Below are 27,976 nucleotides of genomic sequence, written 5' to 3' on the forward strand. Positions count from 1 at the left end.
ACAGGGGGATTCCATTATTGTTCAACCTGATCATGAATGAAATAATAAAAAAAGTAAGAACTAAAAAGGATACCAAATGGAAGAAAAACAACTTAAAATAATCTGCTATGAAGACAATCCAATACTAATAATCTCTCAAAGTGAAGATGATTTGCAACGTATGCTGCACCAATAATTTAATATAACCGTCAGAAAATTTAACATGTTAATTTCCCCAAAAAAGACTAAATGCATGGTTATAACAGCAGATCTAATAAGGTGTAAATTAGAGCTGGAGGGTCAAGTAATAGAATAAGTGATGGCGTTTAATATCTATGTAGATAGGCATCGCACTATCTAGCTACGGAAAGCTCGAAACAGAGCTCTCGGAGAGCTTGGAAAGAATACCTATGAACGATCACATCAATCACTTATTTTGTATTTGCTATCTTTTTCTATAACAAACCTTTGTTATTTATAGAAAGAGACAGCAAATACAAAATAAGTGATTGATGTGATCGTTCATTGGCATTCTTTCATTTTTCCAACTGTATCTATGAGGTAAGCTTGAAATCATATGAAGTAAGCTTGAAAATTGGTTTAGGAAATTTGACAGCTTGGAGTACACGAGTAAATAATAGTACATGTTAACTTAAATATATAATACTACTTAATCCATTCCGTCAAAGCTTATTTCGCAAAATTACCCCGCGACGTACACGTGTACAAACGCCTTTGAAAATACCCGACAAGTCCCAATCAATTTAACCTATATAGGTTCCACAACTGATTTCGGAATCATTGTCGGTATGTCCTCAAACGAATCCAAAGATTGCCGCCCGTCCGTTGGACGGACAGCCGGGCGGGCGGCAATCTATAAATTGCGCTTAAGTGCCAATGGAATTTTTCATTAATCGTTTTAAAGCACATTTTATGTTGAAAGAAACTAAAGGACCCGCTCTTTGGCGCTCGGCGCCCCCAACATGCCGGCGCCCATGTACACCGTACACCCTGCACAATAGGTAAAGCCGCCTCTACCAGAGGCGGCTCTAGCTCATGTAGCGCCCGTGTGCAGTCGATGCCCTGGCGCATGGCGCCCTTTAGTAGACGCGCAGTGAAAATGGAATAGTCGAATAGGTACCAGGTACCTACCTAGTACTAGTATATGGGGTATTAGAGGATATTAGGTACGCTTATAATGTTAACAAAAATCCAGATGCAAATATTTAGTGCAATATTAAATGATGTCGGAAGCCAATAGGTATTCACGACGCCGGCGTCAGAAAAACCTACCCAAATCTTGTTAAAAATATTTAACTAAAAATGAACTTTTTTATCTATGAGGTAAGGTTGATATATATAATTGTTAATAAGGATAATTTTTGAGGAGCTCTGATTCCGCTGAAAGTCGTAATAATTGTGGTAGAAATAAAAGAAAATCTTCCTTTTAAATAATTTTAATCAAAAGAAAAGCCGCTTTACTTTATATTTACATGTTAACTTAAATATAATAATTAATCCATTCCGTCAAAGCTCATTTCGCAAAATTACCCCGCGACACGTATACAAACGCCTTTGAAAATGCCCGGCAAGTCCCAAGCAATTTGAGCTTTATATGTTCTACAACCGATTTTGGAATTATTGTCGGTATGCCTTCAAACGAATCAAAAGATCGATTGCCGCCCGTTTGTTGGACGGACAGCCGGGCGGGCGGCAATCTATAAATCGCGCTTAAGTGCCAATGTAATTTTTGGATTAATCGTTTTAAAGCATATTTTATGTTGATACAAAATAAAGGACCCGCTCTTTGGCGCTCGGCGCCCCCAACATCCCGGCATCCGTGTGCGCCGCACACCCTGCACAATAGGTAAAGCAGCCTCTGGTTGGTTTCGTACTTTATTCCAACCCTGTATACTGTATACTGTATACACTAGAATATTTTGGAATTGTCAATATAAATGAACAGATAATACTTTTTTGTTTTAAAGAGGTTAAAAGGTCTAACACAGATTTTTTAATAATTTGTGGTTTATTTCCAACGAGACATTTGATAAAATGATGATAAATCAACCAAAACTTACCCGATCCGGTCACAACATTGATAACCCCTGGTGGAATTCCAGCTTTTACTGATAACTCTGCGAATTTTAATGCTGTTAAAGGACAAACCTGTGCAGGCTTAATAACTACGGTATTTCCAGCTGCCAGGCAAGCTGCCATCTTCCATGAAAGCATCATTAATGGGTAATTCCATGGGGTAACCAATCCACATACACTAAAAGAATGATTAATAAGTTACGATATAAGTAAGATTTAAAAGTTTGCGAATGTACAAATATTTTGCAAGAGTTAGATAAATCGTAATTGCGTTCATCCAATAAACAAAAAAAAAAAACAAAGAGAACAACTTTTGCAAAATACTGATATGAATAAAAAATGGGTATTAATAAAGATAGAAATAGATAAAAGTTAAAAAGATTTTCTGACATCAACCAGATCCAAAAAGAAACAATAAATGACGGAGAAACTTTTAGATTTAATGGAAGAAAGTCGTTAACATAAAAGTGATTAAAAAAATAAAATAGAAGATATTAAGCAGGCGAAATAAGAAGAATGGTTAAAAAAACAATGCGCAGAAATACAAGAATACCAGAAAAGACATGACAATTTTAACACACATAAAATTAAAGAATTAATTCACAACAATCGAAAAAGAAATCCAGGCACACTGAAAGATACTACAACTGGACAACTTGTGTTGAATCCTAACGAAAAATTAAAGAGATGGGCAGAATACATCAATGAATTATATTTAAAGGTAATAGAACAGAACAGATGGAAATAGATACAGAAGATGGTATGGTTTTAAATATATTAAGAGAGGAAATTAAAATGGCATTAAAAAACAGCAAAACTAGCAAAGCAGTAGGTCCAGACCAAACCTAAGTAGAAAACTTAAAATGCATCAATGATGGAACTTTACACATTATAGTAGAATTGTTTGACACAGTATATAAAACAGGACATATACCGAAACAATGATTACTCTCCACCTTTTGTGCTATTCCTAAAAATACAAACGCTAAAGAAGGGAACTCATTATAGTGACTATAGAACAGTATCATTAATATGCCATGTTCTTAAATAATTGAGGGAGTTAGAAGTAAAAGGGTTTAAGTGCACTTTTTTAAAATTTTACTCGTACAGATTCGCATACTTAAATGGTATTAGAACTTGGTGGTAAAACGATTTAAGCATATTTCGCCCTACAGTCGCCATCTATCGCCATTACATTTAGTTCACTGAAAACAATTGCAGTTTGCTTTGGTAGTAAACAGGTTTAACCGTGCGCTTGAACCGTTTTACCACAAAACTATTTTTAGTATTCTGTAAAAGGTACATTCCATGTCAAATCACTCAGGCAAAAAATTTTGCATCTCCGATTTGTCTGAAAATTGGTATATAGCTTCTGCGGGACGTAAAAATAAGATATTTAAGGTCAAAAAATCTTCTTCTTCTTTTTTTCTCAAAATGTTATTTTATGCGATTTTACAGTGATTTGGTGTTTATTTAAACAAATTTGCATTTTCTGTCGTAAAGTATCAATGAAAAACATAATATTTTAATAGAAAGGACTCAAAAATGTCATTATATGGCATTATAACAAGTTATTTTGAATCAAAACAAGTTTTTGATCAAATTTTATAGTGCAAAAAACGTTAAAATACCGTTTTTTACATTTTCCTCCATTCCCAAAATACATCATCATCGATTTGGCTGAAAATTTGCCCACAGATAGCCAGTAGATAGGACTTTAAGTGGTTAGAAGGATTTGAATTATATTCCAATACCAAAAAAGTTACATGCAGTAATATCAGACTCAAAAGTATATATTAGTCCAGTCGGGATAGCATTTGACCTTGAATGCCGAGCTGCCCAAAATTTTATTTTTCTGATCTTTAGGGGAGTCAATAGTAGCCTAAGTTTAAAATCACGAATGAATTCCTCCGTTACGTTAGCCGCCATCTTGGTTTTAAAGGAGAACCTGTTTTGCTCAATATCTCCACCATTTTTAACTTTTCGACAAAAATGGTAGGAACTGAAATTGTTCCAAATAAATCGTATTTACAATTATTACAATTTCTTTTTAACAATTTTTGTCGTGAGGTCGATATTTTCGAGTTAAATTGTACTTACAGTAGACGCCTATATGTTTGACTATAATATTGCATGTAACTTTTTTGGTATTGTAATATAATTCAAATCCTTCTCACCACTTAAAGTCCTATGTTTTGTCTATCTGTGGGCAAATTCTCAGCCACATCGATTATGATGTATTTTGGGAATGGAGAAAAATGTAAAAAACGGTATTTTAACGTTTTCTACACTATAAAATTTGATCAAAAGCTTGTTTTGAATCAAAGTAACTTGTTATAATGCCATATAATGACATTTTTGAGTCCCTTCTATTAAAATATTATGTTTCCATTGATACTTTACGATAGAAAATGCAAATTTGTATAAATAAACACCAAATCACTGTAAAATCGCATAAAATAACATTTTGAGAAAAAAAGAAGAAGATTTTTTGACCTTAAATATCTTATTTTTACGTCCCGCAGAAGCTATATACCAATTTTCAGACAAATCGGAGGTCCAAATTTTTTTTTTGTTCCAAAATTGAGTGATTTGAAATGGAATGGCCCAAAAACAAATAGTAATAAACGGGTTTAAGTGCGCTTGAACCATTTTACCACAAAACTATTTTCAGTATTCTGTTATGTGTAAACACATGTTAATATATGATTAATTTCAAGTAAATAAATAATAGATTTGTGAACAATTTTCAAGACTCATTAAGTATTATGTAACGTGCCAGTTGTAGTTACACTGTGGATAACAGCTGGGACAAAAATGATTAGTAATATGTAGTTAACATCTACACTTGAACCGTTTTACCAGTAACATTTATCAACACCATGTACCGATTCAAGTGCATTTTTTTAATAATTGAAAAAAAGGAAGGATATAGTAAGAATAATAATATAAGCTTATATTTTTATCGTTTTATAGTACATTGTACACTAGACATATTTTAGTTTAATGACTCCTAGAATTTATAAGACTCAAACAACTTTGAAGCTGATTATCTCAGAACTATCAAACCTGCACTTAAACCCTTTCACGCCTGGCCCCCTCAATTATTCTTGGAGAAAATACATGATCGTATAAATAAAAAAAATAGAAGAAGGAATAGATAATAGTCAGATTGGGCTCAGAAAAACGGACTAGGAACCAGAGAGAGGTTATTTGATTTTATTGTGATAGCTCAAAGATAACGAATAATAGATAATAGATAACGAATAGACGAATAGATAACGAATAGAATTGTAATAGATAACGAATCCAGTTGAGAAATTGAAATCAGGAGAGGAGTTAGGCAGGGATATATTATGTCTCCATTACTATGCAATATATATTTGGTGAATCCATTTCTGAACAAGCATTACTATCTGAATTCATTCATCATTCATTCTCCTTGCCTTATCCCTATGCGGGGTCGGCTTCCCTAATTGCATTTCTCCACACAATTCTATCTTGGGTCATATCAATGTTAATCCCCTTTACCAACATATCCTGCCTTATCGCCTCCCCCCAGGTCTTCTTTGGTCTTCCTCTCCTACTCCTTCCAGGAATCTGCACTTCAGCTATTCTTCGTATTGGGTGTTTAACGTCTCGACGTTGAACATGACCAAACCATCTTAACCTATGCTCTCTCATTTTGGCATCAATTGGTGCCACACCTAGACTTCCCCTAATATACTCATTTCTAATTTTATCCTTCTTTGTCACTCCACTCATCCATATAAGCATTCTCATTTCCGCCACATACATTCGTTGTTCCTCTTTCTTTTTCACTGCCCAACATTCAGTTCCGTACATCATAGCCGGTCTTATGGCTGTTTTATAGAATTTTCCCTTCAGCTTCATTGGAATTTTTCTGTCACACAACACACCACTCGCTTCTTTCCACTTCATCCATCCAGCCCTAATTCTACTGCATGCATCTCCATCTATTTCTCCATTACTCTGTAATACCGATCCTAGATACTTAAAACTATTGCTTTTCACAATCATTTCACCATCCAAAGATACCATTTCATTTGTAGTAGCTCCATCTTTAAATGAACATTCCAAATACTCTGTTTTTGTCCTACTAAGTTTTAAACCTTTTTCCTCCAGAGCTTGTCTCCACTGTTCCAGTTTTTGTTCTAAGTCTCTTTCACTATTTCCTACTAACACGACATCATCAGCATACATTAAGCACCATGGAATGTTACCCTGTAATTTCGCTGTTATCTGGTCCAAAACTAATGAGAATAAATACGGACTAAGCACAGAGCCTTGGTGCAATCCTACTTTCACATGAAATTTATCAGTCTCTCCCACACCTGTCCTAACACTAGTCGTTACTCCCTCATACATATCCCTCACAATCTTTACATATTTACCAGGGACTCCTTTCTTATTGAGTGCCCACCACAGAATCTCTCGAGGAACTCTATCATATGCTTTCTCAAGATCAATGAATACCATATGAGCGTCTGTTTCTTTACTCCTGTATTTTTCCATCAACTGTCTTATAATGAAAATTGCATCTGTTGTTGATCTACCCTGCATAAAATAGCATTACTATCTGAATGTAAAGGAATAATAATTAACGGAAGAACTATTAACAACGTAAGACATGCAGATGATATCGTGATTATGGCAAGCTCTGCTGAGCAACTTAAATTACTACTAAACAAAAAAACAGTTTCTGTGAAAAATATTAACTAAAGATGAATATGAAAAAGAAAAATATATGATAATGACTAAGATAACAAATATACAAATTAAAAAACATTTAGGAAATATATTGATAGAAAGGTAAATACAAATACTTGTGAATCTGTGTTTCAGAAAATAATGATCAAACAATAGAAATAAGGGCCAGCTATTCTCTGCAACAAACACCTTAGATTAGAACTGAGAGTAAAAGCTCTGAGATGCTACGTGTTTTCGATACTGCAATGTGAACTTGAAAGCTGGACACTGAAGAACACATAAATAAGCTACAATTATTTAAAATGTGGTATTACAGAAGGATCTTAGAATAGCATGGTCACAGAACGAAACGAACACGGAAGTATTGTGAGAAATGGGCAAAGAATACGAAATAATCAACATAATAAAAATAAAAAAGTTTCAATATCTGGGATCGTCATGAGGGGACGGCGATATGAAATGCCAAGACTGATAATAGACGGAGAGCTAGAGCCGAAAAATCATTGTCATAAGTAATATGGAGTTTTTCCTGTGAAACGTGTCCATTGTATATTGACAATTATGACCCCTTTCAGGCTGTCACCTCAGTGGATACAGGAAGTAGCAATAAGGGATGCAACGGGAAAGTTAGTGCAGTCATTAAAGGTTTTCACCTCCTATTTTGTTAAACCTACATCGATTTGCATTAAAATTGGTGACTAGTTAGAGCATACCTCAAGAAACAAAACTGATTTGGTGCCAACTTGCACTTTTACCCTGGGGGTGGATACCACCCCTTCTCGGGCTGAAAACTATTTTATTAAAAATAACCCCACAAATCGACAGAGGGACAAATTTTAAGGAAAATTTGTTATATCAAGTTATTAAAATAAATGAATACTTGTTGAGTTATTAAAGATCAAATATTTAAATTTTTCGTGAAAAAAATGCATGGTGTAAAGCGGTTTTTCATAAATAATTAAAAAACTGTAAGTTTTAACAAAATAGTTATGATTACCAAAATTGAAGATAATAAAAAATCGAATAGATTCTTTACGTAAAAGACCTTTTAGAATTAATTAAACGTGAGTTATAGTTAGTGTTACCATAATTTATTAAGGCCAAATCCAGACAGGGGTAGTCCAAGGAAAAAAACATATCCTTGCCCTTGCGTTTTGACACCCCCAAAGTTAGTATTGGTATTATCAGCACAAAGGCAAACTACTTTTGAATCAATAGAGTACTTTTTAATACATTTTAAAACATGTTCTACTAAAAGATCAGATGTTTCACCTGGCAGTTCATCAAAAAATAAAAGTTTCACGTTGACACCTTCATTTTGCTTAAAATAACGAACACATACCGGAGTCAGTTTGATTTCGTTTCTGTTTGAACTATCAGTTGTAACCGTAATAAAATTTGCATCTTTGAAATCTTCGAGTAATTTGTTAAATATGTTTTTTAAATATATTTTTTTAGTAAAGAAAAAAATCCGGACATTTCTCATATCCGGACGCCAATCCGGACATGTCTTTCAAATCCGGACTATCCGGACGAAATCCGGACGTATGGTAACCCTAGTTATAGTTGATTGAATATATATTTTTTCTACGAGCGTGCAAAAATGTCTACTTTCGCGCACGCATTTTAGTTTAGAAAGTTTCACTTTTCCGCACGCGTGTTACTTTTCCGCACGCGTATTACTTTTCCGCACGCGGTTTTTACTTTTACGCACGCGTGTTAACTTAGGTATTTTAATATGGCCTTAAAGTAATTATAATACATGCAATAAACTAATATTTAGATATTGTTTACTAATTTATTTCAAATATATCTTATTGTGTTCCTGTTTTAATGAAATTAACGCGACAATTCGATGAAATAAAATTATTTTGACATAATATTTGAAAGTCAAATCGGTAGACAATAACAGTCGTTTTGAATCATCGTCATGGAAACCAAGATCGTCGTCATGCTAACTAATTATATTGAAAGTTTGGTTTTGACAACCTTGTCAAAGAATTAATTTGTGTAGGTATTTTCATATTAATTAAATTAATTGATTAAGATTTGGTAATTTTTTAAAGACTCTTAGAAAAAATATTGTTCCTAACTCTTGCAGAAAGTCTCTTTTCCGCACTCGACTGCTTGCCGAACTCGCTTGCTTCGCGTCGTTCGGCAAACTGCAGTCGCGTGCGGAAAAGAATGACTTTCTGCACTTGTTAGGAAAATAACTATTTTTTGGCTAGTACTCAAATCTAAGTACGAGTGTTTAAGCTTAAATAACGGGAAAACGATGCATTTTCTAAAATATACATACTGTTGTGATCTTGATTATTGATATGAGATAATGTTTTTATATGTCATTTAATTTAATCAATGCATTAATAATAATCTAATTAATTTACCAGATCACATATCAATATGTTTTCAATCTCAGGGCTTTTTATAAAATTAATTACTTACTTACGTGGCTTCTAAGTATTTCTTAATGGTTCCTAATCGGGATAGGAAAGAAAAGAGTAAAATAATAACACATATGGGTTACAAGTGTAATCAAAATATTGTTTATTTTATTTAAATGGCAATCACTACTTAATATTTGCTATATCTTATTATTCTTAAACATAACATTTACACATGGGAATCTTATTTCCTTTTGATTTCCAATTTAAAGTTTTTATTAACATTTAACTATTATGATTTATTAGCAACAATTCTATTTAAGTTTGATGAAGCTTTTCTGATATTATTGATTATGTTTCTTCAATTTTAAATGTGGTATTTACTACGAAAAACCCATACATTCATGTCCAAACAAATGAGACTGACCTTTTTCTGGTGAACTGAGAATGTCTTCACACAAGACCCGTTTCCTGCTATCCTTGGCTGCAATCAAAACCTCGTCCTGGCTTCCAGTAATGTTCTCCTCTGAAACTAGCTCGTATAGCTCTCGTTTCCTGCTTCTGTCGTGATGCTGTGTTCTACCTTTTTCGAAACTGCAATCAGCTACCGGGAACTCTTGGCTCAAGGAGGTTCTTTTACTCTCAACCTGGCCTACCTCTCGTTCCACGATAGATACTCCACACTCACGGAACTACACCGGCTTTCTCACTCTCCGTACACTACCGTCTACGACTCGACTTCACTTCTCGACAGCTCAAAACATTCTGATCTCTATTTGTCATTCATTCCCCTACTTTCTAAATATCCCTTCCAGATTCACAAATCAAAATTCCACCACCAACTCTCATTCGCAGTATTCCTCAAAACCAATTTTTAAACTTTCTAAATATGCTTAATGGATTTCAAAGAAAATAGTTAATTCCCATTCTAAAATTACTTTCTACTATATACAAATTTTAATGACCTATTCTCTATTCCCACTTAGTCTTATTTAGCATCGGCTAATGATCGATCCTTCCGCGAACAACGATAATGACCTATTAACGATTTCACTTGAGTCTTATTTAATCACTTCTTAAAATTAAATATAACAATTTGTTGTATACAGGTTGTTCTAAATTTATATGCCCGTGGTTGAGAAAATTGAAAATATTTTATATTAAATTGAATTTTGTCTATAATTATCAAATTTTAATTTTCATATCAAATAGAAATATATCAATACATACTAAACACTTATCAAAGTACTCAAGAATACCTATCAAGTGAGCTCCAGATGAAGTTGATAACATCAAAGCTAAACAAGTGATGATGAAAATAAGAGAACCCTTTCGAATTTTTTAGGAAAAAGTGAAAATTAAAACATATGCTATTTATATATTTATTTTGAAATTAGTTAACAGAATAATTTTCAAAGAAATTTCGGGAATGAAGTTAGTATTATAATTTAATAATTAAATTTTAATTTTTAATAATATTTAATTTTTCTTTTGCAGTTTTCAATGTTTTTTCACTAATTAATTTCACAGCAGTATCTGTATCAATTGTACAATTTATTTTAAGCACGCAAGTGTATTCTGTTGCCATGTTGAAAACAGCCATAATATGGGTATTTTTTGGAGTATGCAATATAATAATATATTCAATTAGACAAGGCGAAAACGGCGGGTTCGAAGGGAAAAATATTCCCATGAGATTTTTTTGCATAATCACATTCGTCAGACATCCCAGAATAAGGTTCAAGAAGTCGCCCACGTGAAAAGTGGGCCAATTTTTTTTTAACAATTTTTTTTTAATCAAATTGCAAAAATCAAAATTTTTGGCCCGAACAATTTTTTCTTTAATTTTTTGGACCATTCTGGACGAAAAAGATCTCTTATAATTTTTCTCTAAAGTTGATCGTTTTCGACTTATAAGCAATTTAAAATTGAAAAAAACGAAAAATGGCGATTTTCAAGGCTTAATAACTAAGTTAAAAGTTATTATTATGAAAGTCAATATATGACTAAATCAAAGTTTAAAGTCCCCCCTACAAGATCCTGAAGAAATTTTTGTCATTATTTTATTACTAAGCTGTTATTTTTAAGTAATAATAATAAGCGCCATGCACATGTGCGACGTATTTAAATGCTGAGTGCGAGAGAGAAGCCATTCCAGCAGTCCAATTGTGCATCTTACTCGCACTCACATTTACAACCGCGTCAATACGATCTAATCGCTCATTGATATTAATTAAAAATAACAGCTTAGTAGTAAATTAATGACACAGATTTCTTCGGGATCATGTAGCGGAGACTTTAAACTTTGATTTAGTTACTTTCTGACTTTCATAATAATAATTTTTAACCGAGTTATTAAGCCTTAAAAATGGCCATTTTCGCGTTTTTCAAATTTTAAATTGCTTGTAACTCGAAAAAGATCAACTTTGGAGAGAAATTATAAGAGACCTTTTTTGTCCAGAATGATCCAAAAAACCTAAAAAAAATTAGTCCGGGCCAAAAATATTGATTTTTTGCAATTTGATTAAAAAAAAATTGTTAAAAAAAAATTATGGAACCTTATTCTGGGATGTCTCACGAATGTGACTATGCAAAAATATCTCATGGGAATATTTTTCCGAACGAACCCGCCGTTTCCGCCTTGTCTAAATACAAACGACGTCTCCGAAATGACAGTAGCAAGTACATACTAATACAATAGTGTAAGTGTAAATATTATTTTTGTATTATTTTGAATATTATTGAATTTTTTCTATCAGTATAAACTATATGTCCAGAAACTGGAGGTGTCAACTAATGGGTACATTTAACATATTTGAATACATTTTTGCTAAATTTTACACAAATGTCTAAAAACAATTTAAAAAACTTATATAAATAATATAATAATTAAGTTCCAAATTGTTGGAGCCTAAACTTTGAAAAATGATTTTAGCATAATGTTTAGTGGTATCAACTTCTCCGGGAGCTCATTTGATACATATTTCTGAGTTCTTTGACAAGTGTTTAGTAAATATATTTTATAAAATGTATCGTTTTTCCGTTATTTAAGCTTAAATACTTAGATTTGAGTACTAGCCGAAAAAAATATACATTCAATCACCTATAACTCACTTTTAATTAATTGTCAAAGGTTTTTCGAATAAGAAGTCTATTCTATTTTTTATCGTCTTCAATTTTGATAATTATAACTTTTTTGATAAAACTTATAGTTTTTGAGATATTTATGAAAAACCGCTGTACACCATGCATTTTTTCACGAAAAATTCAAATCTTTGATCTTTAATAACTCAAAAAGTATTGATTTATTTTAATAACATGATATAACAAATTTTACTTAAAATTTGTCCCTCTATAGATTTGTGGGGTTATTTTTAATAAAATAGTTTTCACCTACGAGAAGGGGTGGTATCCACCCCCAGGGCAAAAGTGTAATTTGGCACCAAATCAGTTTTGTTTCTTGAGGTATGCTCTAACTAGTCACCAATTTTAATGCAAATCGATGGAGGTTTAACAAAATAGAGGGTGAAAACCTTTAAGACTGCACTAACTTTCCCCTTTCGTCCCTTATTGCTACTTCCTGTATCCACTGAGGTGACAGCCTGAAAGGGGTCATAATTGTCAATATACAATGGATACGTTTCACAGGAAAAACTCCATATTAGTTATGACGATGATTTTCCGGCTCTAGCTCTTAGACTATAATAGAGTACAGGGAAAAAATAAGAGGAGGAAGGAGTATGGGAAGAAGGAGAGTGTCAGGGTTGAAAAATTTAGGGGACTGATTTAAATGCAGTTCCATGGAACTTTTCAGAGCAGCCGTAGGTAAAGTAAAGATAGTGATGCATGATGATGATATCCAATCTTCGATTGTGAGACGGCACTTAAAGAAGAATAATAAACAAAAAATTGTAAAGCAACTTACCCAATGGGTTCTTTCTTTGTAAACGAGAGATTTCTGTTAGGTCTCGCGTGGGATACTGGTAACGTAGACCCCTCAATTTTGTCTGCCCACCCAGCGAAATACCTCCACGTTTCAATGCTCATACCAACGTGAGTTTTTAGAGCTAAAGTATATACAGCTCCTGAATCAATTGATTCTATTGTAGCTAGTTCTTCTTTGTATTCTTGCATTAAATCAGCAAGTTTGAAAAGCATGAGACCCCTTTCTCTTGCACTGATCTTACTCCATTCACCGTTTTCAAATGCGTTCTTTGCAGCAGCTACTGCTTTATCGACATCGTTTTTGGAAGCGCATTGAACCTGAAAGACAGCAAAAACCTTCTTACTATAAATGTGTTACGTATATGTGCACATACTAACAGAGGAGATAGTCTAAGTTTATTTTTTAGTTTAACAAGATATTAGGCACCAGGACCAGGAAACATAAAAACGGAACTGCTGAAATATGGAGGTGCAAGGGGCGTATCCTTTATACGAGAGTTGTTCAATAAAATTGAAGCAAGGAAGGAGATTTCAAATGAGTGGAACCTGTCACATATGTCCACCATTTTCAAAAAAAGCTAACACTATAGATTATAGAGGGATCAGTGTAATGCCTTCAATAGCCAGAATCATTTCCATCGTTATAAAAGTAAACAGCAGCACATGGGCCATTATGGCGAACAACAAGCCAGATCCCGAAAAGCCAGATAATGTCTATTTATCATGAGATAAGTAATAGAAAAGAACAAAGAGAAAAATATTGAAACACATATGACTTTTATCGAGTTGGAGGATGCATACGATAGCATGTCCAGGAAATAACTGTAGGAAGCAATGAGAAGAAAGAAGAATGCGTGTTAGAGAAAAATGGGTAAATGTAACACAAAGACCGTATAAAGAAACACAGGTGCAAATAAAGTTAGGCAATGAAATAACAAAAACAATCATTTCAACAAAAGGCCCCAAACAGGTATGTGGTCTATCACCTACACTTTTTAACAAATACATAGAGCAGGCTTTGAAAATGTGGTAGGTATAGAAAATGTGAAACAATGGGCATACTAGCACAAGAGAACATATTATATTCACTACTTTTCGCCGATGACCAAGTCGTTTTTGCACAAGACATGGAATATATGATAAGTTTAGAAGAGACTATTAAGAGTTGTAAGATTTTTACGTATTTAGGGTAAATGATAAGCCGAGATGGGACTTGTAAGAAAGATATAGAAAGAAAAATTTTACGGCTAAAACAAGCCACGAAAGCACTCCATGGACTGATATGAAACAACACTTTAACCAAAGAAAACAAAAAAGGATCTTCCAGAGCATAGTGCTGAATATTACCCTATCCTATATGGAGCGGAAGTATGTCCAATGACAACAAAATGTCCAATGAAAGGAAATATGGAATATAATGGAAGTAAAATGCTCAATTACGAAAAGTTGGAAAACAGAGCCCTGCAGTGGTACAGAGCACAGGTGACCGAAAAGAATATTGGACCGAGACTCGCCGGGAAGAAAACGGAGAGGAATACCTGCTATGAGATGGAAAACGTACACAGGAAATGCTATGATAGATAGGGACCCCAGAAAAGGTGAGTGGGAGAGTAGAGGGTTGTGGAGGAGAGGACGAAAACGGCTAATTCACAGTGGGAAAAATCCGAAGAAGAAGAAAAATAAATTATATATTTGTCCATAAAAATAGATACAGATATATAAAAATAAGAAATAAAAGGAATGGAGCACGATAATTGCTAGATGATGACAACAATAAATCACCAATTTTTTTTAAATATAAAACAGAAACTCTTATTTTAACTTACATCGCAAATAACTTCTTCTGTAGCTGGATTTACAGTTTGAGTAGTTTTTCCATCTTCAGCATCCATGAATTCTCCGTTAATAAATAGTTGGCAAGGAAAACGCAATTTCATCTTATTTGCTTCCATTTCTATTGCTCTGTATTCTACTTTGATCTCCCCCTTTCCTCCACGACTTTTCTGGACTACATTAACGCAAAATTCGGAAAATACTGGCGCCATAAAAACATCTTCATTTTCTAGCTCAGTTTTGAACAGTTCTTTGACCTCTTCCACCAATCTAATAAAAGAAAAAAAGTTTTATAAATTTTCCAAAAAAGATAAAGAAGTAAGTCTTTATAGAGTTTCTGAAAATTTACTATTGGGACCGTGCAAGTTCGGAAAAGCGACACCTGGCTTTATAGCTCGGCAACATTTTTCGCACATTTAATTATATTGGCCAATTTTATTAATCTGGTTGCTGGATAATTGTCAAGGCCATAGTCCAAAACAAATTATAAGAAAAAAAAATAATATTAAGGTTATGTTATTAAAAGGTAAACAATTGTATGTAGTAAATAAAATTAATCATTAAAATGTAGTACCTACTGCAAGCAAAATACAATAAATTAATTTACTTTTATATAATAATTGCATATCATATCAATATAGTGCAGCAACATATAATGTTTCTTCTTCAATGACAGTAGGTATGAAATACCTATACGTCAATTTGACAATTTCAATTGACAATGAATTATTTAAGAAAGTTGTAAGATTTCTCCGCTGTTCGCGCACGATCGTTTCTCGTATCCCCTCCAAGTACTTGCACACCGCGAATATAACAAACTTGAAGTTATCTCCAAAATAATAATGGCGCAAATAAAAATGCGAGAAGATTTTCCCGATTTACCCTTATCACATTTTAAAAACATAGTTTCGTTTTTTTTAAGATTTTTTTAGGGTTTAGAATTTTTTTCCTAATTTCACAAGCTTATTTTAAGGGGAAATTTAATTTCTAGTAATGCTTTTCTATTTGTTATATAAGATACATTTCGAGATATGCAAGATTAAAGGTATAAACAACTTTCTGGACACCTTTCTACAAAAATCTAAGTTGCAGTTCAATACAACCAACTTAAGCTATTTTTTTACAGATCCTGACTGGGCTACCAAAGATATTACCAAGAAAAAATGTCACTTACCTGACGACATCCATAGATCCAGCCCCACTTGCAAAGAAATCAGTGTCATCTTCAATATCGATGTTCAAGATGGCCTCCCAGACAGCCCTGACTGATTCAATTAATACTTTTTCTTCTGGGGTTAGTTCAATATCTACTTGTTTAGTAATTTGGTCTAATACTGAAGCGTTTTTCATGCGACCTAAAAATATATCGCATTGTCAATTGCAAAAGATAAAACGTTGGCAAAACTCATGATTTTATAGAGGATTTCTAAAACAGATAAACTTAATGGATTTATAAACTACCTATTTTCTAACTATTCAATAGACTAGGAGAAAATGGAGTAGAACAAGTAAAAAAATTTAATAAATACCTTGGAGCTTATAATCAACTTATTTTAGATACAATATTGAGGAAGAAGAAGTCATGGAACAAGTAATAAAAGCAAGCAAAATAGCTGGATGCTATAATATAATAATACGGAGAAATAAACATAAATAACAACAAAATGATCCTGAAGATACCATGGACAAAGTGCTACGAAGAAATTAACCAACCAAGAAGTGCTACGGAGGATGAACACAACCGCAGATTTGGTCAACATCGTGAAGGGCCGTAAGCTGCTGTACTTAAGACATGTATAATGAGAAATCAAGGCAGATTCGAGCTACTCCAATGCATTTTGCAAGGTAAAATTGAAGGAAAAAGGGCTCCAGGACGAAGAATAATATCCTGGCTTGCTAACCTGAGAGCATGGTATAGAAAGACATCATTACAACTATTCCGTATAGCAACCAACAAAATCATCAAAAAGCCAGAATGATCGGCAACGTTCGGAACAGACATATTATCATAGAAAAGTATGTCTAACAATATTTAATAAGCGTTAAAGAACCGAAGCGTTAATTATATAAAGTTATAAGATGGTATCTTAAAAATAGTTTTTATATTACTACAGGTGCTTATCAAAAAAGTTAAAATATACTATAAGAATCTATCACCAGTTTTTATTCTACTTACCGTTTATTTTAACTCTTTTCACATTGACATAGTCCCCATCAGATCCTGTCAGCAACAAACCTTCCTCGTGAATAATTCCTGGTTTAGTACCTTCGATCAAGATTTCTTTTCCGATAGGTATTGCTGTTTTCCACAATGATGAACCAAACAACAAGGCTTCTTGGTAATCTGCTGAGTCTGGTAGCTTCATCAAGCAACTAGCTCCAGGAACAGAGTCCATACCACGGATGAAGTTGTGGAGTTCTAGAGCTGTTTTATTCCAGTCGATCTGTGGATAGTATACATTTAGATATATCATCTAAGAAAATATTTATAATAATACTGTTACCTTTTGTAACTCCGGCTTGTTCAGCATAGGATCATACGTTGCTCCCTTTTCACTTTGAACTACTTTTGGAGCATTACCATCAGCGACCATGTCTACTGCTCTAGCTACTGCAGAGACACCTACTGGGTACAAAAATCTTTTGTAAATAGTATCCACCGTATCGTTTTCTTGTACGTCGCATTCCTCTTGTAGGAGGATTGGTCCAGTGTCTAAACCGTCGTCAGCCCAGAAGATGGAAAGGCCTGCCTTTTTGTCGCCGCAGATGAGGGTCCTGAAAATAAAACGCTAATGAATATCTCACAGAATACGGAGAAGTGCTGTACAGTTCTATATACCTACAAACTAATTCAAGACATTTGGCGAGAAGAAACAATGCCAGATGAATGGAAAGAAGGGTTTATTATACCAATCCACAAAAAAGGAAACAAAAAGCAATGTACTAACTATACCGGGGAATAACATTCCTAAACACCACCTACAAAGTCCTTGCAAACATCCTGCTAGATAGAACCAAAACACACACAGAAGAAATCGTTGGTGATTATCAATTCGGATTTAGACCGGGCCGCTCTATTATTTACGAAATTATTCAACTTAATCTACGAAAGCGGAAAAATTCCTAAAGATTGGCTTGAATCCTCATTTGTTGTACTACCAAAAAAACACAGAGCCACAAAATGCAGCGACTATCGCACCATCAGCCTAATGAGTCATGTATTGAAAACTTTTCTCAGAATAATTCATCAAAGAACATATACATAGAAAAATTGAGGAAAGAATCTCAAGTACTCAATTCGGTTTTCGCTGCGGCCTTGGAACGCGTGATGCACTATTCGCAACCCAAGTTTTAATTCAAAGATGCAGAGATGTAAATCATGACGTTTTCATGTGCGCGATTGATTTTGAAAAGGCCTTTGATAAAGTTCGCCATGAAAAAATGCTACATATTCTCAAAACTACTGGTCTGGACGGTAGGGACATTAGAATAATCGCAAATTTATATTGGGGCCAGGCTGCATGTGTTATGGTTGGGAATCAGTGCTCTGAAGAAGTAAAAATCAAGCGTGGAGTTCGACAAGGCTGTATATTGTCACCAATGTTGTTTAATCTTTACGCTGAAACAATCTTAAATGAAGTGTTGCAAAACGCAAAAGGGGGAATACTCATTAATGGTATGCTTATGAACAATATCAGATACGCAGATGACACCTTGTTACTGACAGGATCAATTGAACATCTTCAAGCGTTATTGAACCGAATGGTGGCATTCTGCGCGATATATGGACTCTTACTCAACGCAAGAAAAACAAAGTTTATGGTTATTAGTAAACAGGCAGCCGTAAATAATAATAACTATAACATAACAATCGGTAATGACTCAGTTGAACGAGTAAGTAATATTGTATATCTGGGTACTCATATTAATGAAAGCTGGAACCCTAGTACAGAAATAAAAAGTAGAATTGCCAAAGAAAGAACAAGTTTTATGAAATTTAAGAAAATCCTGTGCAGTAATGATCTAAATTTGGAACTTCGCATAAGAATGGTTCTCTGTTATATATTCCCAGTACTACTTTACGGGGTTGAAGCATGGACCCTGACAGAATCGTTTTTAAAAAACCTAGAAGCATTTGAAATGTGGGTCTACCGCCGTATTCTGAAGATCAGTTGGGTAGAAAGAGTCACAAACGAAAGGGTTTTGCAACGTTTGAATAAAAGTTGCGAAGTAGTGAACACGGTTAAAAGGCGCAAATTGGAATACTTTGGTCATATAATGCGTCACCCAGAAAAATATGACATACTTCACCTCGTCATGCAAGGTAAAATAATGGCAAAAAGAAGTGTGGGCCGCCGTACACCTTCTTGGCTTAAAAACCTACGCCAATGGTTTGGAAAAACTAGCACTGAACTATTTCGTGCGGCTGTAAATAAGACAATGATTGTTAATATGCTGTGCAACATGAGAGCCAACGATCGACAAACGGTCTCGGCACCTTAAGAAGAAGAAGAAGCTCTACTATTGACCAGATATTCACAATAAAACAGATAATGGAAAAATGCTGGGAGTTTGATCGTGAGCTTCATTAGATGTTCATAGATTTTAAACAAGCATTTGATAAGAGTATGCAGGGCTAGACTGTGGACAGCGATGCAGAAACTTGGCTTTCCAAAAAACCAAAAAAAACTAGCCAGGTTGATACGGACGTGTATGGAATGGTTACGATGTAAGGTGAGAGTCAACAATACTCGGAGACATTCGAAATAATCAACGGACTAAAACAGGGAGATGCACTTTCACCACAACTCTTCAACTTGTAGTCTGTAGTCAACCGACTACAGTATTTAATCGAGAAGGACCAAACTTACTATTGGCATTTGCAGACGATATCGATTTAATAGAAAACACCCGATTAAGGATAAAGGAGACTTTCGTGAGGTTCGAGAAGGAAGCAGAGAAGATGGGGCTCCTAATCAACGAAAATAAGACGAAATATATAACATCACCATAGATGACATTAACTTTGAGCGCGTTAGAGAATTTAAGTATCTTGGAACAACAATAACTGAAGACAATGACGGATCACAAGAAATAAACAATAGGATACAGGCTGGCAACATAATATGTCTTTTTACCCTCCAAAACCTTATAAAATAGAAACAACTAACAAGGCCTACGAAGATACAAGACTTGATACAAGTGTATAAAACAATGATATGACCCGTTGTGATGTATGGAAGCGAAACGTGGACGATAACAAAGGCAAACGAAGAGAGACTACGTGTTTGGGAAAGAAAAATCCTAAGGAAGATCTTTGGGCCGGTGCTGGATGAAGCATCAAGACAATATAGGATAAGAACCAACAAAGAGCTCGAAGAACTTGACCCAGACGCCAACATCATAAAAGAAATAAAGTTCAGAAGACTCCAATGGGCAGGACATCTCAGAAGACGTTCTGACCAAAGAACAGTAAGACTGGCGTGGGAGGAAGTCCCAACTGGAAGAAGACCACGCGGACGCTCTCGACTCCGGTGGCGAGATAATATAGCAGGAGACCTGAAAGCTATGGGCGTGGAGAATTGGATACAGGTTGCTCAAGATAGAAAACAGTATTGGCATGCTGTCGAGTCAGCTAAAACCCACGGAGTAAGTAGGTAATATCTTACAACTTTGTATACAATTTTCTTTCTAGAATCAAATGTATGCAAGAACTACAGCTAAATAATATTTTTTTAATTACTAAGAGCATTTTTTGTTCTCAGAATGTACTTTGGACTCACCAATTGATGGAACTTGCTCCTCTGTGTCTTGGTAAGATGGATGGATGGTAGCAGATGCTCTTTAGTCTGGGGTAGTTAATCACTTCCATTGGAATAAACTGGGAGCAGTATGGTAGGACGTTGAGGTCAGCATTCACGCTTTTGTACTGTTCAAGTACTTCTGGTATAGGCTTTCCGGCTCTTCGCCATAGTTTTATTTTGAATACTGGTATGTCATTTTCCGCTGCAGCCTTAGCTAAAGAGAAGATGACTAATTAGTATGGATATATATATATATATATATATATATATATATATATATATATATATATATATATATATATATATATATATATATATATATATATTTATCTTCTTGTTTCTACGCTACATATAATTTAGGAAATAAATAAGAACAGTTCTAATTCTTTTGATTCAAAAAGGATTGTCAAGCCAAAGATAATGATGATGAGTCTTCTTTTATAATGTAGTTTTTAGTGGTTAGTGAAAGCATTTTTAGTAAATAATGGACAATCGGATAAACTAAAATTGTAGAATAAATTCTTCATTTGATATTTCAGATTCTTGACAGAGAGCTGAATTTACGATTTGCTATAAGTAAGTAACTTTTGATCAACCATTTCGTTGCTGTGTTGGTTAGCGAGTATATTGAGATACTTCAGACACAAACACTTTAAACCTACAAAAGACGCAAAAATAAGTACGTACCTAAAGGATCTTCTCTCTTTCCCTTATCTACAATAGTGAAAACTCCTACAATGATGTGTCCATGTTGGTTTAGTTTGTGCATGACATCGACAGCGAAGGCACTTTGACCGATGATGGCTACTTTTAGTGGAGATACAGTGGACACAGTTGTTACCTGAAAAGAGTAAAAAAAATAATTACAAAATGTAAATACAATTACGAAGTTATTGAAAATTGTCTACGTAGTCAATACATGACTACGTTGCAATAATTATTGAAAGCACAAAAACGACAATATTTTTTGCTTTTGTTAAAATTATTATGTTTTTTTTATTACTGATTCTCTATTTCGTAATCAGTGGCGGCTCGTGATGTTTACAATAGGGAAGGCTATACCTAACTCTAAACGATCTAGACAAATTTGCACTAGCAAAAAAATGCGCCAAAAAATGTAATGTAAGGCCCCATTTTTTGACCATTTTTTATTTACATTTCATAATATCATCATAATTCATAATTTCATAATATTTTAAATAATTTTCATTTTAAAAATAATTAGTCTAATTGTAAAAGTTTAATACCAAAGTTTGTGTCGTTTATTTGTTAACAATTTCATCTTTGTAAGTAAATATGCATATCAAAATAAATACAGATTTGAAGTTTTGCAGTCCATACAGGTTGAAGGTTCACATTTCTGAATTTTTTTAATTCTAAACGCGGCCTACTGCGAATCCAAAAACATGATAAATTACCGATATTTTGCTTTGCGTTACAAATATCGGAAAAAGTTATTTGAACAAGTTGTTCCAAATATTATTCTAACCCCAAATACCAAATTTCATAACAAAATTCGCACTTTTAGTGTTTTCATTATTTTTAGTCAGGACCCTAAAATTCGTTGTTCCGAGATGCACGCAACGGCAACGGAGCCGAGAAGCTAGTTAGCCTCCGTTGGTAAATCTCCGGGCAGCGTGTGATGGCACCGTAGATGCCACTGTTAGAAGACCGAGTCTCCTTAAACGCCTGCTGAGCTGCGCGGAGCATTAGCAACGGAGGCTGGCCGGCTTCTCGGCTCCGTTCGTGCATTTCGGGATAACCCAGGGTCCTTTCTACAATAATAATAAAAAACTGAGGCGCAAACATGCGTTCTAATGCTAATGCTCCGTGCGTATATGGATATTTATTGATAATATGGAATTTACACGTTGTATAATAGTTAGAGTGCTAGTTGTTTTTCGCGATTCAAGATAAACAAAACAGTGTAGCGTGTGTAAAAAATTTATGGGGAGGCTAAGCCTCCCTTGCCTCCTCTGACGAGCCGCCACTGAGTAATACTGTCAGTATTCCCTCTACTTTTAAAATACTAATGGCGAACATTCTTTCATTCTTTCACGGTTTTTGCTGTAAATTTTAAAGAAACGCTTGGATTGACATGAAATTTGGCATACGCATATCTAACATATCAAAGAAAAAAGTGATATGGTGCCGATGTGTGCTTTTGCCCTGGGGGTGAGTTTCACCTTCACCCCATCTCAGAGGTGAAAAAATATATGTCCAAGATAAGTCCCGAAATGGATAAACTGACTAATTTTAAGCAAATTTTGTTCTATTGAGTTTTTTCACCAAATCAATACTTTTCGAGTTATTTGCAAGTAAATATGTTCATTTTTCAACAAAATAACCACGTTTTTAGACGGTTTTTCGCAAATAACTCAAAACGTAAGCATGTTGTCGAAAAAAATATTCTTAGGTCTCTATACCTAGCAAAAGCAGAGTTGTAGCTAATGAAAAATAGATTCATATTCGAAAAATTCCAAATAGAATAATTCAATGTGAAATATCCAAATAATGAAGCATTCTTGGGGAAAACACATTACAACTTTTTTAAAGTGTTTAAAAAAGCTTTATTATTATTATTATTATCGATTCAAAGTGCTTATTTTTGAAAAAAATTGGTTCTAAAGTTTAATTTAAAAAAAAATGCTTTTTGTCAAAATAACTTAATTGTTAGAGATACCAAAAATCTTAAACAATAAAAAAGTCAGCTCTACTTTTCTGAATATTTTGTATTTTTTTGTTTTTCTGTAAGACAAAAATTGGTTAAGATTCGGTGTTTCAAAATTTGCATACATTCGTGATAAGCGACTCGTTCAAGCCCTTTAAACAACAGCTCTTTCAAAAATAAGGACTTTGAACCGATGAAACTTACAAATCATATGATCAAAAAACCTTGTGAAGTGGTAACAATTAAGTTCATTTGAAATGCTAATTAGGGGGTGATTTTCCCGATTTCTTACCAAAAAAGGGACCAACTTTATTTTAAGCTTAACTAGTTTACTTTTGATGCAAAAAATTTTTTTTAAAAAAGGTGCTTCGTTTTTTGGTTAATGCACGTTAAAATATTTGATTTGGAATTTGACGAATATGAACCTATTTTTCATTAGCTATAACTCTGCTTCTACTAGGTATAGTAATCTAATATACACCATGTTTTCACTTTTTTACGTGCTATATTTTTGATAACAATTTTTTTCTCGACCAAATACTTACTTTTTGAGTTATTTGCGAAAAACTGTCTGAAACCGTGGTTATTTTGTAGAAAAATTAACATATTCGTTCGCAAATAACTCAAAAAGTATTATTTTGGCGAAAAAACTTTATAGAACAAAAGTTGCTTAGAATTAGCCATTTTATTCATTTTCGGACTTATTTCGAACATATATTTTTCACCCCAAAATGGGGATGAAACTCACCCCTAGGGCAAGAGCACACATCGGCACAATATTACTTTTTTCCTTTGACTTGTTAGCTATGTGTGTGCCAAATTTCATGTCAATCCAAGCGGTTGTTTAAAATTGAGAGGTTTTGCAATATTTTACCTTTAAGAGGAAACAGTAGCGATCAACAGGTAGCGAAAACGCGTTCCAAGATTGCGGCTGTAATTTTGAATATTTTTTCGAGATATTTGGCACACGTATTCGTAATATAATAAAGAATGGCGGTACAGAGCCCAATTTGAAAAATATATTAATATGTGGAAATTACTCTGTAATTAAATATAATATTAAAAAAACGAGCCTGTACCGCCATTAAGAACAAAAAAATACACTTTCTTCAAATAAACTTTTTTATCCGATGCCTAGATTTTGTGTCATTTTGGAACTACATACTAAAATTTTTTATTTCATTAGTACATAGTTCCAAAATGACACAAAATCTAGGCATCGGATAAAAAAGTTTATTTGAAGAAAGTGTATTTTTTTGTTCTTCTTAATGGCGGTACAGGCTCGTTTTTTAATGTTTTATTTAATTACAGAGTAATTTCCACATATTAATATATTTTTTAAATTGGGCTTTGTACCGCCATTCTTTATTATATTACGAATACGTGTACCACATATCTCGAAAAAATATTCAAAATTACAGCCGCAATCTTGGAACGCGTTTTTGCTACCTGTTGATCGCTACTGTTTCCTCTTGAAGAACGTACTAATACCAGAATAGCTAGATATTTCGGCAATATCGCGTTAGTATTTTTAACTGTTTCATTACACGGTCAATAATACTGTCATTTTAGGTACATACTTGCAAAGACTGTCAATAATACGGATCGTGTAAGGGCCGCTTATCATTTCATTCATCATACATTCCTGTTTTGCATTGTTGTCTTGCTGATTATAGCAAATAATTTGATAAAAATTTATAAACATTTTCCTATATTGTTTAATAATTAATAACTCATTATGTTTATATTTGCTAGCCAATTTGCCATGATAAAATCCCCATTTATGATTGGTAATCACTAATCAGAACTGCATAAAAACTTGTCCAACCTTGAAGTATCAATCTAAGCGTGTGTTGAATATCACGATTTTATGTTTACTATCTAACCGACAACTTATGTAATAATGTGAACCTGCGATAGTAATTAGATAAAAAAAGCATGGCATATTTAGAGATATAGGGAGCAACTAAAAATAACGAGGTTAATCCTTATCTGCTTCTCCAAAGATAAATATGCTTAAAATTGTCACAATCAAAGAACTAGAAACACCGAAAAATGTTTGGACCCTCCACAGGGCCGTAACTACGATGTTGGGGCCCCGGGGAAAACGTGATCTACCAGGGGCCCTACCGGGGAGTTTGGGGTTTACCCCACAGCGGAATGGGGGGTCCGGAAAAATGTTTGATATTTAACCCCTTGAAAACTCATTTTAATGTATTCCATGACTAAAGTTTCTTGTACCTACATATTTTTATTTTAGTTGACCTACACAAAAATTTTGGAAAATACCTTATTTTAAGCTAAATAATTTTTGCAAGTACCATCAACATCTTTTCTGTTTTCATAAAAAATATACTATAATGTTAATTACATTGTTCGACTACAATGTGGTTCCTTTCACGTACCAAGATGTAGTCTGGGGTAAATTGGTTAAGACAAAGTAGCTGTGACCGGAAGCCCCTATTCCGGTTGCATTTTAGTTTTTATTTCGCCGTTACTTGATGGAAGTTCATTTTATATAACAATAAAACACTGAAAACGTTTGTTTTCTATACTTCCACAAAATTTATTACAACTATGTGACTACAGCTGTTTCGGCAGAGTGCCTTTCTCAAGTGATTTAGATTACTATGGGTTTGCCTTTTTAAAGTCTTTAACTGAAGAGGCTGAGGAGTGGGGAGCTGTTTGTCTCGAGTTGGACATTTAGAATTATATCTGAATAAAGATAGCTTAAGCCTTAAGGGCCTTAAGCCTTAAGGCCTTTATTTTGAATATGCAGAATTTGAAACTGTTCATTAAAATAATTATTATGAACTAGAAGGTGATCTGCGTATGTAGAAGTGTCTGTTTTTCTATTGTTGAACGCCCGTTTGTGTTCTGCTATCCGTTTGTCAAAGGTTCCGCCAGTTTGACCGATGATGTAAGTTTTCGGGCAGTCACCACAAGTTGGTTTGTAAACATCACTCTGTAGTTGTTTTCTCTTTCGACTCTTATTGTTCTTAATATATTTGCTTAAGTTGTTGTTAGTTCTGAAAGATGGTGTTATTCCTTTCTTTTTTATGTATCTGGCTATTTTTGTTGTTATCTTGCCAGTATATGTGATAGAGCAGAAGGTACTGGGTTCTTTCTGTGGTGGTGAATAGACTAATTTCAGGGCTTTCTTATGGAGTTTTTGGTTTAAAATTTTGTTAATTGTTTGTTCGTTATAGCCATAACTTCGTAACTCCAGACTAATCTCATTTGACGTAAAAAATCTTTTTCCTAGTGTTCCCCCTACAGAAACTTTTGTTTTAGTTAAAAATCTTTTAGACCATAATAGTACAAATCCGATAACTGCATCTGAAATTTTACACCTTCTTGAAATTTGCATAAATCAATACTATTTTGAATTCAATAATCAAATATACACAATCAACAGTGCAGGACTTATTATGGGTAATCCTCTAAGCCCATTGCTATCAAATATATTTATGAACCAGCTTGAAACAACAATTTTTAAACATCCCGTATTTAAACAGTTCTTATAATGGTGGAGATACGTGGATGATATACTAGTATGCTTTACAGGAACTAACAGGCAACTTGACCAATTTCTATCATACATTAATTCACTTCAGACTACACAACAAACATGAGTTCTCCGTATATCATAAACCTACCCATACTGACACAACTATACACAATTCATCATCCCATCCTACAGAACACAAATTAGCAGCCTACCATAGCATGATACATAGACTGACAGAAATGCCCATGTCAAAAAATAACTTCCAGATAGAACTGAACATCATTAAACAAATAGCAGTAAATAATGGCTATAACGAACAAACAATTAAAAAATTTTTAAACCAAAACTCCATAAGAAAGCCCTGAAATTAGTCTATCCACCACCACAGAAAGAACCCAGCACCTTCTGCTCTATCATATATACTGGCAAGATAACAATAAAAATAGCCAGATACATAAAAAAGAAAGGAATAACACCAGCTTTCAGAACTAACAACAACTTAAGCAAATATATTAAGAACAATAAGAGCCGAAAGAGAAAACAACTACAGAGTAGTGTTTACAAACTAACTTGTGGTGACTGCCCGAAAACTTACATCGGTCAAACTAGCAGAACATTTGACAAACGGATAGCAGAACACAAACGGGCTTTCAACAATAGAAAAACAGACACTTCTACATACGCAGTTCACCTTCTAGATCATAATCATTCTTTTAATGAACAGTTTCAAATTCTTCATATTCAAAATAAAGGCCTTAAGCTTAGAATCTATGGAAATTAATAAATTGAAAAATACAGACATAATTCTGAATGACCAACTCGAGACAAACAGCTGCCCACTCCTCAACCTATTCAGTTAAAGACTTTAAAAAGGCAAACCCATAGTAATCTAAATTGCTTGAGAAAGGCACTCTGCCGAAACAGCTGTAGTCACATAGTTGTAATAAATTTTGTGGAAGTATAGAAAACAAACGTTTTCAGTGTTTTATTGTTATATAACAATTTATACCCTTACGAAAGG

The 27,976-nt window shown here is 33.9% G+C and overlaps 1 protein-coding gene across 1 annotated transcript in view; it reads right to left on the reverse strand.

Annotated features, from left to right (window-relative positions):
- LOC126882285 (cytosolic 10-formyltetrahydrofolate dehydrogenase) overlaps positions 1-27,976 on the reverse strand; it is a 55,191-nt gene that overhangs the window by 15,724 nt on the left and 11,491 nt on the right. Inside the window, exons 2-9 of the mRNA XM_050647146.1 lie at positions 21,461-21,614; positions 20,753-20,987; positions 17,474-17,744; positions 17,146-17,413; positions 16,144-16,324; positions 14,963-15,239; positions 13,117-13,454; positions 2,061-2,254 (exon numbers count right to left, since the gene is read on the reverse strand). Of these exons, the coding sequence (XP_050503103.1) occupies positions 2,061-2,254; positions 13,117-13,454; positions 14,963-15,239; positions 16,144-16,324; positions 17,146-17,413; positions 17,474-17,744; positions 20,753-20,987; positions 21,461-21,614 (1,918 nt within the window). The remainder of the gene's footprint in view (positions 1-2,060; positions 2,255-13,116; positions 13,455-14,962; positions 15,240-16,143; positions 16,325-17,145; positions 17,414-17,473; positions 17,745-20,752; positions 20,988-21,460; positions 21,615-27,976) is intronic.

Source organism: Diabrotica virgifera, chromosome 3 (assembly GCF_917563875.1).
Source record: "Diabrotica virgifera virgifera chromosome 3, PGI_DIABVI_V3a".
NCBI classification, from domain to species: Eukaryota; Metazoa; Arthropoda; class Insecta; order Coleoptera; family Chrysomelidae; genus Diabrotica; species Diabrotica virgifera.